This window comes from Mustelus asterias, chromosome 1 (assembly GCF_964213995.1).
Source record: "Mustelus asterias chromosome 1, sMusAst1.hap1.1, whole genome shotgun sequence".
In the NCBI taxonomy this organism is placed as follows: Eukaryota; Metazoa; Chordata; class Chondrichthyes; order Carcharhiniformes; family Triakidae; genus Mustelus; species Mustelus asterias.
In genome coordinates this window covers 74,325,128-74,340,224 of record NC_135801.1, presented here as the reverse complement: position 1 = coordinate 74,340,224, position 15,097 = coordinate 74,325,128, and the positions used below count along the sequence as shown (strand labels likewise).

Below are 15,097 nucleotides of genomic sequence, written 5' to 3'. Positions count from 1 at the left end.
TGAACTGTGCTGAAGCCACTATTCTGGTGAATTGAATAACTCGGGCTTTGCACTAAATAAATGGAAGGAAGGGTTCAAGTTTGGGGAAATTTAGAAAGTTCAAAAAAAAGCAAGGACCAGAGAATATTACAGGATAACAACATGGGCAATGATGACCAGAAGAGACAAAATGTACAAATACAAGATTGCAGTAACAAACAGGGTCAGAGTAGGGGAAAATGGTAAAACAAAATTAAAGGTTCCTTATCTGAACGCACACTGCGTTCGAAACAAATAGCTGAGATGATGGCACGAAAAGAAATGAATAGCTATGATCGGACATTTATTACAGAAACATGGTCAAGGTGACCAAGACTGCAAATATTCAGAGATACTTGGCTTTCTGAAGAATCGATAGAAAATAAAAGTTGGAGTGGATCTGTTAATAAAGGATGAGACCAATAGAGTAGCGAGAAATGATCCCAGCTCAATCAGGATGTAGAACCAGTTTAGGTGGAGATAAGAAATAGCAATGGAAAGGCATCACTGGTGGTAGTAATCTACATGCCCCCCCCCGCCCCCCCCAATGCTAGCTACACTAGAGGACAGAGTATACATCAAGAATTAATGGGGGCTTGCAAGAAAACTGCTGTAATAATCCTGGGTGAAATTTTCATATACGTTGGACAAATAAAATTAGCAGAGGTAGCTTTGAAGACAAATTCAGAGTATATTTGGGACAGTTATTTTGGAAAATATGTTGTGAAAGCAACCAGGGAACTAGTTTAGATCTGGTATGTGTAATGTGAAAGAATTGATTAATCAACTCACAGTAAAGGATCCTCGGAAGAATAGCCATAACATGATGAACTTAACATTCAATTTAATGGTGCAAAACTGTTTGAAACTAGGGTCTTAACTGAATGCAGAGACTGCTGGGTGCACAGGTGGCCTGAGCAGAATGCCCATCTTGGTGCTCCAGCACTTGCATTGAGGTTTAAAAACACAATGGGCCATAACTTCTGAGCTCCAGGACGTCGTATCTGGGGGTACCTGAAAGATGTGCGAGGAAACTCTGCCCCTCCAGAAAATCTCAGGTAAGGTTTGCAAAGCAATTGCCTGGGAAGTGCAAGTTTCACTCGATAATCACCCTGCACTGGGAAACATATGAAAATCGTGATTTAAATTGCATACTGCAGATGGTTCTGACTGTTTTACACCAAGTTACCCCAGAAACAGAAAAATTAAGACCACTTCTAACTTCTGGGTAACTATTGTACAGATCCACATCGACCCCCCTCACTGAATTCCTCTCAAACCCAAATCTCCACAGGTCTCTTCCCACTTCCCTTCCCAACTACCTCGCTCTCCCAAGGCCTGTCTGATACAGCCATTTTCCCAATCCAAAGCCCAACCCCCACCCTCTCAAGCCCTGATGCCATTGGATGCACTGTACTGCTTAGATCTCACCCGGCACGAGTCGGAACGTTGGACGCGATAGAATCACCTGGATGCGATAGAATTACCTGGATTTCAAGTTCACAACTTTCAAACAGAGTAGCGATTTGACTTAACTGCCCATCTGTCAGAAGTTATGGCCCAATAAAATAGCCCTCCTGCCCTCACCCTTTCATAAACATGCACCATTCATGTCAACTCATGTTACCTCATGACCCCCACCCACCCTTCCCATGGCCCCTCAGTATCCATGTCAACCTATGTCCCTCTGTCCACCCATGGCATTTTGGAGCTCCAATGCCAACCTTAGTGCCAATTGATGCAAACTCATACCTCTGACCCACCAACGTTTTCCCCTACACCCATGCTAACTCACCCAATATCCAACATGAGCAGATCTCAGGGCCTACACTGAGATTAATTTGTTTCTTAAAAAACTATTTCATAGAATTCCATTCATTGCTTATTGTGGGAGAATCTAAAACTAGGAGCCATAGTTTTATGATAATTGGTTGCCAATTTAAGGATATGAGGAAGAAATTCTTCTCTGAGGGGGTTGTGAATCCTTGGAATTCCGTACCCCAAAGAGCTATGGATGCAGAGTCACTGAATATATTCAAAGCTGAGATAGATTCATAAACTATACAAGAGTCAAGGGTTTATGGGGAGCAGAAAGGCAATTGGGCCAGTGGGCTGATGAATCGCAGATGGAGTTTAATTTAGACAATTGCGAGGTGATGCATTTTGGTAGATTGAACCAGGGCAGGACTTACTCAGTTAATGATAGGGCGTTGGGGAGAGTTACAGAACAAAGAGATCTAGGGGTACATATTCATAGCTCCTTGAAAATGGAGTCACAGGTGGACAGAGTGGTGAAGAAGGCATTCAGCATGCTTGGTTTCATCGGTCAGAACATTGAATACAGGAGTTGGAATGTCTTGTTGAAGTTGTACGAGACATTGGTAAGGCCACAGTTGGAATACTGTGTGCGGTTCTGGTCACCCTATTATAGAAAAGGATATTATTAAACTAGAAAGAGTGCAGAAAAGATTTACTAGGATGCTACCGGGACTTGATGGATTGAGTTATAAGGAGAGGCTGGATAGACTGGGACGTTTTACTCTGGAGCGCAGGAGGCTGAGGGGTGATCTTATAGAGGTCTATAAAATAATGGGGGGCACAGATCAGCTAGATAGTCAATATCTTTTCCCAAAGGTAGGGGAGTCTAAAATTAGAGGGCATAGGTTTAATAAGGCAAGAAGGGAGAGATACAAAAGTGTCCAGAGGGGCAATTTTTTCACAGAGGGTGGTGACTTTCTGGAACAAGCTGCTAGAAGTGGTAGTGGAGGCGGGTACAAATTTGTCTTTTAAATCACATTTAGAGAGTTACATGGGTGCGATGGGTATAGAGGGATATGGGATTAGCGGGCAATTGGGATTAGTTTAGGGGTTTTTAAAAAAAAGGGCAGCATGGACAAATTGTGCCGAAGGGCCTGTTTCCATGCTGTAAACCTCTATGACTCTAAGTTGAGTTGACGTCTGGTTCAGATCAGCCACAATCTTATTGAATGGTGAAGAAAACTCCTATTTCTTATGCTCTTAACTAAAAGTGAATACTTCCCATTTATACTTCTTTTGACTTACATGTACAAGTTTTGAAATTAATCAATTACTGTTACTCCCTCCCATCTGATTTTGTTATGCTTTAGTGTTGTTCAAGTAAATTACTTCAGTAACATTTACCTTTTAAGTAACTTTTAAGTAATGATACTTGATAAACATACACATTCAAATTTACTGATTAACAAATCCTCATCTGCATCTTAATGCATCAAAATAATTTCATCGCCAATTAATAAACTGCAAGTTAACTGAAAATGCACAGTTTTGAAAAAGTAAAATTTACAGACAAAATATAACCTTTTGTAGAATGTTCATAAAATAAAATGAAGTGTTGTCAGCAAATGTACACAACTCACATCATCCCACGTCCAGCACTTCTCAACAGCTGTTACCCCAGTCTCTCTGTAGTACTCTTCCAAAGGTGGCTCCACCAAAATAACATCAAATTTGCAATTCAAGTCTCTAATATCAAATGTCTCTAAATCAGCTGGTAAATACCTGTTTACAAACAAAATTCTAAAGTTAATTGTAAGTAAATTTTATGCATATCTGCTGCTGCTTCTGTATTCTCAGTTGTTAACTTACTCAATACAAGTATATAGGGAGGAACTTGGTCCCGAGTACTACAATGCACAAGATGTTCTTTGCAAATGTGCTGCCAGAAGTACATATTTGTAAAGTCTACCTTTTAATCTCAAACCTTCAGTTCGATAATGAATGAAAGGACAAATGTGCATTAACAAAACCATACCTATTGCAATGAACAGTTAAAATAAAAACAGGAACACAGCTGGATTTTGTGGTTCACAGCGAAGCAACATGTTGGCCAGGGGCTTAAAGGAGCAGCTAAAGTCTGCAAACTCTGCTTGAACTGGAATAACCTGGAATTTGAAACTGGCTTGAACTGGTCAACAGCAAAGCACTGCTATCAGTCTGAATACGATGTCAAGTCAAGGAGGCTTAAAGGCATTCAGTAGTAGCAAGCAGGGTAAGCACCCAATCACACTGAAGTATTCTTGCAGACAGCAAACCAGGAAGTAAAGTGCATGGATTATCCTTCATTTAAAAATTTTATATGCAGTAAAATAAATTATTAGAACATACACATAGGATTAAGATGGAGACTAAAATATCAAATAAACCTTGCTAAAAATATTTTTAAATCTGTGGAATTCATCACAATTGAAAAATTCCTGACATTCAGCAAATATAACTTTTTTATTCATTTGTGGGACATGGGCGTTGCTGACTGGCCGGCAATTATTGCCCATCCTTAGTTGCCCTTGAACTGAGTGGTTTGCTTGGCTATTTCAGAGGGCAGTTGAGAGTCAACCACATTGCTGTGGCTTTGGAGTCACATGTAGGCCAGACTGGGTAAGGAAGGCAGATTCCTTTCCTAAAGGACATTAGTGAACCAGATGGGTTTTTCTGATAATTGACAATGGTTTCATGGTCATCAGTAGATTCTTAATTCCAGACCTTTTTATTGAATTCAAATTCCACCGTGTGCCGTGGTGGGATTTGAACCCAGGTCCCTAGAACATTAGCTGAGTTTCTGGATCAATAGTCTGGTGATAATACCACTGGGCCATCGCCTCCCCTCTTTCAGGTCCCGGGCTGCTGTACGAACTTGGAACATAGCTAAAAATGTTACAATTCATTACACAATGTGTAGATATTTTCAAGGATTTCATAGCAAGACTAATAACACCCTTAGCTCAATGATTTCTCATTGATTGCATTCTTTGGACGGGGGGTGGGTTAGGGGCAATGTGGGGCGTGCGGTAATGCAGGGCGTGTGGTAATGCACACCTCTAAAGAAACAGAATCACTGACACCAACGTCTGGATTGGCACATTTAACCGTGCTTGCGTTGACATCAGACGTTGCTGTCATTTTCAAAGGACCAATGTGAATGCTGACAGGTTTACTGTCATACCTATCGCAAAATCCAGGACATTTATAGATTATATATCACACATTTATCTGCCCATGTAAGCATCAGCTTTAACTTAGTTTTTGCACTGTGCCCCCAATCAAAAGATAGTGCATTAAAGCCCCAATCTCTGATTTAACACACAATCTATTTGATATGATAGTGCTAAGAAAGTGTTGCAGTATCAAATTGTCATCTTTCAGGTGACCTGTAAAACCAAGGCTCTGTCTGCCTGCTCAGGTGGATGTAAAAATCCTACTGTACTTTCTCAGAAGGAGCAAGGGTGATCTCAGAGTTCCAGGCAACATTTAGCTTTCAACCAAAAACAGATTAACTGATCTTATTGTTGCTCATGGGATCTTGCTGTATACAACTAGATTGCCATAAATGTCTACAGAACAAGAGAACCCATTTAATTGTTTACACTTTGAGACATCCTGGAAATATCAAAAGAGGCTTATAAATGTAACTTCGTTGAATAACCCATAACATAAACTGAAGTAACAAATATAGTCAAAAAACAGTAGTCTGAAGAAAATTCTTCATATACAAACTATGCCCACTCCCCCAAAATATTTCAACTTGCTTTTATGCTCGAGTTGCAAAAACAAAATCATAGGGATTTCCCATCAAATAGCATTTAAACCTAGAGGACACAAAAAAAAGAGATCAAGTAAAAAAACTTCCATTTCAAAAATCTACTCCACAACAATAGTCCCAGTAAGTTTTCTTTTTGAATGAGTGATTTCTTTTAAGAGCATGGACCACTTAAATTGTGCTGCGCAACTGCATATGTGGTAACTGAAGAGTGCATCAGGACTTCCAGGTTGCTGTGTAGCTCTGCAGCTTAGATGCAACATTTCTTCACAATAACATTTGTATTTAAGTCTAAATTGGTAACACTTCACATACTACTTCATATTTAATAAATGTATTTTTCTGCATCTGTATTTTACATGAAACCAGTCTTACAAGAATACACGGAAGCACTCACATGGGGGGAGTGTTAGTTTGGGAAATTAGATCGTCCTTCAGTCTGATCAGTTCACGGAGTTTAGGATATTCTTCAAATCTGTCAGCCAGACCTGTTTTTAAAAAAAATAAATCAAACTTTAATTTTGAAAGTAGATTCAGATCGGACTAGAATTTGTGCCAATCAATTGAGATTGTTGATGTTCTAAAAATCTAGAAAAATGCACACCTCAAATATAATTAATATAAAATTAATTTCATAAAACATTGAAAGGTTGTTTGAAATATGTATTTCCAGTTGAGTCGGCAACAACTAAATGCTGATGGGCTTCTTGGCTAATCTCTGTTCCTAACAGGAACATGCATCAAATGTGTGTTTTCCAGTTGGTGTTATCCCATTATCCAACACTCAAAGAGTCCTGCATTTCACAGAGATTAAATTTTCGGAAATTGGAGTGTTCAGCTCAGGATGTTCAGTCCATATAGTTGGAAGGGAAGATCACAGCTGAGCATTTATGCTGAACTCCCCACTAGTGCTATCTGCTTAGAACACTAAATTGTTGAATCATCCTTTCTATAATTTTGTCTCATCCTGGTACCTGCGCCACAGCATCAACTTACGCAAATCCAAACTTATGAGGTAAATACCGTTTTCAAAAATTGCAGACTTTAGTTGGAAAATCTACTTAATCACAGTTGTGAATCCCAAACTATATGTCTTCTTAAACTGCTGCAAAGATTTAATTTAAGATTTTTTCAGAATTATATTTTCTGATTACAACTTGTTTGCAGTTATGTAGGTCTCCAAAACATTCAAAGTTTGTGCATTTTGAGACACACATCGCCAAATTCTCGTTTTATTGCAAATCAGAACTTTGAGCTGCAGACTAAACAATTTCTAAGTAACAACTTTTAACATTTTACAAAAACATTATTGTAAGTTTTACAAAAAGCAATATCTGCATAATCCAGATGGACCACAGTTTAGAATCACTCAAATATTTCATCGAATACAACGCAGACTCTAAGGATATTCTTTCCTAGCAGTATGGTGGCACAATTCATACTCAGAATATCTAAATTCTCCATGACCAACTTTATTCACAAGAACACGCAGTGCTGGATTTTCACTGCCCAGGTGGATAGCTCGACATAGCAGATCTACCTTGGTTTAAAGGGCCCCATTAGACAACTAGTGCCCTGGGGAGACAGAGGTAGGATTGAGTCAAGCGCACTGACCCAGGAAGCAGATCCTAGATGGTCATGGGGTTGGATGAGAAATGAAGCAGGCTGGTTACAAGGCCCAACTCAGTTACTTGGGACCTGGTCTCACTTGTTTTAGATGTTGTTTGGCCCTCTGGCGTCTAACAATTAAATGCAGAACCCAGTCCTATACCTCCAATAATGGAAAATAATTCCCATTCATGAAACCCATGTAAAACTTTTAGATCGAGTGATTAATCTCTCGTGAAAAAAACTTCTATTCAGACACCACATCAAAGTCAGCGAATCCATTATTTGCCTCTTTAAACTGTCAAACGGTGAACTCCGAACCCCCTGCTGAAACAATAGTAGTTTTGAAATTCAACTAAACAATCATAATTACATAATATCCTTTGGGGAAATGTCAAAGAACTCTATTTGAACTGCATAGTCAGATGATGATGTTTCTTTCTAACCTACACCGCATGGCCTGTCAATCAAAGCAGTCCTGCCAAGGTTTTTCTTAAACTCTCATTGACAGACTCAGCCTTTTTTAATGTTTAGAAGAGCAGGGAATTTAAAAAGTTTCAGTTCATGACACTTAAATGTTATCTGACCTTCAAAAGTTTTTACATCCAATGCATAAATACGTGACTGCCAAATCACATGGGGTCTATTTGAACTCAGCATAGAGTTTAAAAGGCTCTGCTAAGTTTGGTGTTTGCTCCTCAGAGTCCCATCCCTGGCAAAAACAGGATCTGTTGAAAATGTGGATTTCCACATCCAGGTCCTACCCACAATTATTAAAGGTCTGCAGAATCTTCCTGACTCAGCACAAAATCTGGCTTGTTATTTTCATTTGCAACCATGCAAACACTCTGGTTATTGCTTTAACTTACCAACATCACGAATAAAGTTTTGGGGCCGATGCCCTGTGTCCACAAAATGTTGGCAGTAGTCATTATGTGGGTTGAGGCTTTGTGTACCCTGGTAGAAAAATGAACAGATTCAGTTACACAAAAAAGATAATGCAGGATAAGAATAAAAGCGCAAGGATTTTTTTTGGGCTACCTGAACAAGTCTTACAGCAAAACAAATAAATTTCAGTAACGTTAAGGGTTTAAGAGATCAAGGCTAAATTTGGAAATATTACTTTTACAGAACGATTGTATGAAGATATGAAAAGGGTGTTCAGGTCAAATTTCAACATTTTATTCTCAAGTCCATAATATACGAGTTAACCTTTGGTTTCATAATTCAGCATAAAAATACTGTAGATTGCATTCAGTACTGAGAGTCTACACAGTGGTCTGTCTAGTTCTATTTAATTAAAATACGCAATCAGAGATAGTGTGGGTGCGAATTACTGATCTTCTGAATGATGCATTTTCAAGCAAATACTCGTATCTTTAACATTTCCTCAAAGTGCTTCTTACAAAATACCAGCAATTAGCCTAACGTCATGAAGCATCTTGTAAGAATTACATAATATAAAGACTTACAGATTTACCATATGTAAAAATTATACAAATCAAACTGCCGGTCTGCCAAATAGATAAACAAAATTGGAGAAAATTCCGAAGGAAAGCATTTATCTCAACGAGGAGAGGCAAAGCATAATCAAGGATAGTCAGCATGGCTTCATCAGGGGGAAGTCATGCCTCACAAATTTGATTGAATTTTTTGAGGTTGTGACCAGGTGTGATTAGGTTAGTGCAGTTGATGTAGTTTATATGGATTTCAGCAAAGCCTTTGATAAGGTCCCATATGGGAGATTGCAAATAAGGCAAATGCACATGGGATACAGGGTAATTTGATAAAGGGGATTCAAAATTGGCTCAGTTACAGGAGGCAGAAGGCGATGACAGAAGGCTGTTTTAGTGACTGGATGCCAGTGTCCGGTGGCATATCACACGGATCTGTGCTGGGCCCTGAATTATTTGTCATTTATATAAATGACATGAATGACTATGTGGGGGGTAGGATTAGTAAGTTTGATGATGACACCAAGATTGGCCAGGTGGTTAACAGTGAGGTCGAGTGTCTTAGTCAAATGGGCAGATAAGTGGAATTCAACACTGAGAAGTGAGAGGTAATACACTTTGGAAGGAGCAATCTGAGACAAGGAAATGTTCAATAAACAGCATAACACTAGGAAGCTCTGTGCAACAAAGAGACATTGGTGCGTTTGTCCATAGATCTCTGAAGGCGGAAGAGCATGTTAATGGGCTGGAGAAAAAGGCATATGGAACACTTGCTTTCATCATCAAGGCATAGATTACAAAAGCAGGGAAGTCATGTTGGAGTTGTATGGAACTTTGGTGAGGCCACAGCTGGAGTACTGTGAGCAGTTCTGGTCGCCACATTATTGGAAGGATGTGATTGCACTGGAGGGGCTGCAGAGAAGGTTCACCAGGATGTTGCCTGGTGATGCACGTTATGCCCCCCCCCCCCCCCCCGACTGACCCGCGCCACCCCCCGACCATGACGCACGTTGCACCCTCCCCGACCATGATATGCATCGCGCCCCTCCGCCGACCAACGGCATCACGCCGCCCCCCCCCCCCCCCCCCCCCCGCGCGTCGCGCCCTCCCCGACTGATCAACACCTGTTACACCTCTCCGACCAACTGACATGCCACGCCACCTCCCACCCCAATACCTGCCGCTGCCATGCTCCTCCCCCTCCCCAACCCATCGATGACTTAAAGACAGGGATAGAATGTACTATAGCCAAGTTTGCAGATGACACTAAATTAGGCAGTAAAGCAGGTTGTAATGAGAAAATAAGACAATTACAAATGGAGATGGATAGGTTGGGCGAGTGGGCCAAAATTTGTCAGGTGGAATTTAATATGTGAAGTTATCCATTTTGTTGGAGGAATAAAAAGGCAAATTATCTGAAGGGAGAGAAACTTCAAAATGCTGCACTGCAGAGAGACCTGGGTGCCCTGATGCATGAATCACACAAAGTTAATAGGCAGGTGCAGGAGGTAATAAGAAAGGCAAATGGACTTTTAGCATTCATTGCTAATGGAGTAGAGTATAAAAGTAGGGAAGTGCTATTGCAACTGTATAGGACATTGGTGTGATTGCATTTTAAGTACTGCAACAGTTTTGGTCCCCTTACTTGAGGAAGTACGTAAATGCATTAGCAGTTCGGAGAAGGTTCACGACATTGATTCCAGGGATGAAGGTCATGTCTTATGAAGAGAGATTGAGCAGTGTAGGCTTATACTCACTGGAGTTTAGAAGAAAGAGAGCAGATCTAATTGAGATATGGAAGATGCTAAAGGGGTAGAGTGATGTTGCCCCTTGTTGGACATTCTAGAATGAGACCATAGTTTTAGGCTAAGGGGGTGGGGTGGCAGATTTAAAACAGAAATGAGGAGGAATTGCTTCAATCAAAGGGTAATGAATCTGAGGATTTATCTTTCTCAGAGTGCAGTGGATGCTGGAACACCAAAAAAATTTGAGTATAGGTTTTTAATTAGTAGTGGGATGAAGGGTTATGGGATGCAGGTAGGAAGGTGGAGCTGAGATCAACTATGATTGAACTGAATGGCGAAGCAGGTTCAAGAGGCTGAATCGCCTGCTCCTGGTTCACAGGTTTTAATTGCTTGTTGTATCTGCTTACTAACTTTGTGTTCCTTGTGCAAGTCCCTCTGAACATCAACCTCACCAGACCTTTTAAAAATGTTTGGTTTTTATTTTTCTGACCAAAATTAATAATTCGTACTTTCCTTTCACTATACTCCATCTGTCACCTTGTTGCCCACTCACTTAACCTGTCTATACCTCTGCTGTTTAAATGTGTCCACTTTAGCATGCATTCTCACCTAGCTTTGTATTATAAACAAAGTTAGATACTACTCAATGGGCCCGATTTTACCATTGTGTCGTGCCTGAACGTGGTAAAGTTGGGTGTGAGGCCATTAACGCAATCCGCAGCCGCATCCACGCAATGGCCACTTTACCGAAACCCGGGAATGGCGGCGATTCGATTCGTGCCCAAAATGGGCGCAACGACGATTTAAATGCATTTGCATGCATTTAAATTGAATTAATGAACTGCCCACCCAATTCTATTAGCATTTCCCCCTTTACCACCGTGTTTGCCAATCCAGAATCGCGCTGTAATGGACCCGCTTAATAAAAGTCTGAATCTGGTGCTCCAGCTGCTGAAGAGCACATTCAGAGCTTCCAACGGCTCTCTGACTCAGATCAGCGGTGGGGAGGGAGGAGGAGGCGGGTCAGATGTTCCTCTGGATGTGGGGGGGGGGGGGGGGGGGGGCGCGCCACACTGCGGGCAATCGGTGGGGAGGGGGGGGGCAGAGGTGGCGATCGGTCTGGGTATTGGGGGTTTGGATAAGGGGGACAGCGGTGTGTGTGGGGGTAGTGGGGGCGGTGGATAAGGGGGACAGCAATGTGTGTGGGTATTGGGGGGGGTGGATAAGGGGGACAGTGATGTGTGTGGGTAGCAGGGGGGGTGGGTGGATAAGGGGGACAGTAATCTCTGTGGGGGCCATCGCTCCCGCTTTTCACTCCCGGGCCGCTTTCTCTGCTTCCTGCAGCCTGCGAGCGATCTGACACGGGCACACTTTCTCAAATTTTTTTCCAACTGCGCATGTGCAGTTCAGAGCTCCGATCGTTTTGGCCATGCTAAGCCCCGCCCACAGCGCGAATGGGACTGGAGATGTTTTTTTCAGGCTCAGTGCGTATGGGGGCACCTGAAAGCAGATTTCCAAGTCGGATCTGCATTATGCCCAGGTTCAGCACTTAGAATGAAAATGGTAAAATCGGGCCCAATGTCTCTTTGTCTAAGTAATTAATATAAATAGTGAGGCTCTCGCAATGATCTTTGAGACACTCCACAAGTTACAGCCTACCATGTGAAGATGTGCAATTATCCCTCCTCTCTACTTCCTGCCCATTAACTAATTCTTTATCCATGCTAATATATTAACTTGTGTGGCAGCTTATTAAATGTCTTTTGGACATCAAAGCACAGTAGGTCATCAACCAACTTCCTTTTATCTATAATAAGTTACATCCTCAGAAATACTAATAAATTTATCAACCATGATTTCCCTTTGATAAAAACGTTAAGTCGGTCAGATCATTATGAATTTCTAAGTGTGTTGCTAAGTCTTCCTTAACAAGATTCCAACACTCACGACAGAATAACCAGTCTATAGTTCCCCGTTTCTCTTTCTCTTCTTTCTTGAATAGCATAATTACATTTGCTAACTTCCAATCCTTTCTTTTGGGATCTTATGATGTAGACCATCAGGTCCTGGGGATTTTTCCAATCTTAAGCCTCAAGTTTCTTCAGTATTTGTTTCGGTTGATATTAATTACCTGAATTTCCTTTCTTATTAGCCTTGATGTTACCCTTTATTCCTGATCGGACATATTTGTTTGATGTCTCTGCCATTTCTTCATTCCCCATGATAATTTATCCTGTCTTTAAGAAACCAACATTTACTTTAGTTGTTCTTTTCATGCTTGTAAACGTCCCTCCAGTCCATTATTATATTCCTGGCAAGTTTGACTCCCACATTCTATATTTTCCTTTTTTAATCAACTTTTTGGAGGCTCTTTGCTGATTTCTAAAGCATTCCTAATTTGCAGACCTACTACTATTATCCTTTGCAACATTCCAAAACGATCACTGACCTCCTTAGTAAGCTATGAATGGATCTATCTTGAAGTTTTGTTTTTTAATGAAATGTATGTTGGTCAAATTCAGCCCAATTGCATTGTAAAACCGAATACACTTTCAGCTGAAATACTTCCAGTTAACAATGGAGTTAACTACTGTTAATTCTGATTCCTTACCTGCTGCAGTTAGTAAATCATCTGTCACTTTTCAGGCTTATAGAATACCGGATGAAAGTTAGCTTTGTGGTTTTTCCACATTCATGAAAATCTTGACATACTAATATTATTCATCATCGTTATGGAAGAAAAACACCCAAGCAGTACTTCTAACAATTTCACACATCGTCCAGGTGACCCTGAAACAACATGTATTATCCTTCATACAAAGAGTTTCTAAAGGATTTCTGAAGCTTCAAGGCTCTGATAAGCACAGCTGTCAACATCACATTTTTTCAAATAATTCTACTGAGTAGCCATGCAGGGAAAAATGTTGAAAGCCTGAAAATATTGTTCTGTTGACATGTCCACCAAGTGTATTAATGCTAAATGCTTTGACAACCAAATCACGAGTGGACAACAATACAAACACTATCAATAGGAAATTCAAATTTAACGATCACGAATTTGCTTGAAATTAGCTCCTCCATTTATTGAGGCCCTGGATGAAATGATTATGCAGTTTTAGAGATGAACATCCGAAACTTCACAGAAATAAAACCACTGGTGTGAACATGATAAACTTATAGCCCTTGGTATAGGTAAGGAGCTGCTTGCCATCACAGTCAGTCATTGAACTGCAGTAATTGAAAACAGCTGGCGACTTCCTCAGGTTCAGGAAACACTCGAGTATCACTGGGTGGCTTACGTTTATATTTGTAAAATACATTTGCATTTAACCTTCCCGTGGTAGGGAGAATTAATACTCCCTACCACATTCCATTGTTATCAATGGACACTGGGATCTGGCCAGGATTGATTCATTTAATTAATGTCAATGTTTGCACTGGTAGGATAGTAATAACATCACAATATCAGGTGGAGATCTACCTGTTTTGTTTGTGTGCTCCAAGGCAAAAAACAACTTGGCCTAACTATAGAATCTTAACAATGCTTTGACAAAGGGTCATCTGGACTCGAAACATCAGCTCTTTTCTCTGCTTACAGATGCTACCAGACCTGCTGAGATTTTCCAGCGTTTTCTCTTTTGGTTATAGAATCTTAAGGTCCATTATGCGATCTTGTACATTCTCATGTTTTCAATTATTGTTACAGAATATGCTACAACTTTTAAAGAAATGCCATGACTTCATATTTTCAACAAATCCACATCCCACAGAAATAAAACCTCCACAGAAAAGGAGAATCATCCGTGGCTAAAACAAAAGAGATTAAGGATAGAATCAGATTAAAAGAGGCAGCATTTAGTATTTTTCAGTTCTCTGCCTGAAGACAGGTTCAACTCACAGCATCATAACCTCTACCATGGATAGGACAAGGCGGCAGGTCCCAAATCCATTCCAGCTGGAATGGGGATTGATTAAACCACATGCTGTTGGCATGCAGTTTAAATTCTAGATTTTATTAATTGAATTTAAATTTCGCCAGCCGCCATGGTGGAATTTGAATCCATGTCCCAGAGCATGAAGAGATATTCTATAATTGTTAAAATTCATTTATGGGATGTGGGAGTTGCTGGCAAGGCCAGCATTTAATGCCCATTCCCAATTGCCCTCGAGAACGTGGCGATGAGCTGCCTTCTTCAATTGCTGTAGTACTAGTGGTGTCGATACATCCAAAGGAGTTCCAGGATTTTGACCCAGCGACAGTGAAGGAACATTGATATATTTCCAGGTCAGGATGGTGAGTGGCTTGGAGGAGTACCTCCAAATGGTGGTGTTCCCATGTGTCTGTTGCCCTTGACCTTCTAGATGGTAACAGTCTGGTTTAGAAAGTGCTGTCTAAGGAGCCTTGGTATGTTCCTGCAGTGCATCTTGTATATGATACACACTGCTGCCATTGTTCATCAGTGGTAGAGGGAGTGCATGTCTATGGAAGTGGTGCCAATGGAGTGGACTGCATCGTCCTGGATGGTGTCGGGTTTCGAGTGTTGTTGAAACTACACTCACCCAGGCAAGTGGAGACTATTCCATCACACTCCTGACTTGTGCTTTATAGATGATGGGCAGGATTTTGGGGGTCAGGAGGTGAGTTACTCATCACAGGATTCCTAGCTTCTGACCTGCTCTTGTAGCCACAGTATTTT

At 40.8% G+C, this 15,097-nt stretch overlaps 1 protein-coding gene across 1 annotated transcript in view; it reads right to left on the bottom strand.

Annotated features, from left to right (window-relative positions):
- Window positions 1-15,097, bottom strand: part of mettl14 (methyltransferase 14, N6-adenosine-methyltransferase non-catalytic subunit) — a 59,211-nt gene that overhangs the window by 13,329 nt on the left and 30,785 nt on the right. The window contains exons 5-7 of the mRNA XM_078213816.1: window positions 8,071-8,158; window positions 5,991-6,081; window positions 3,417-3,558 (exon numbers count right to left, since the gene is read on the bottom strand). Coding sequence (XP_078069942.1) covers window positions 3,417-3,558; window positions 5,991-6,081; window positions 8,071-8,158 — 321 coding nt within the window. The remainder of the gene's footprint in view (window positions 1-3,416; window positions 3,559-5,990; window positions 6,082-8,070; window positions 8,159-15,097) is intronic.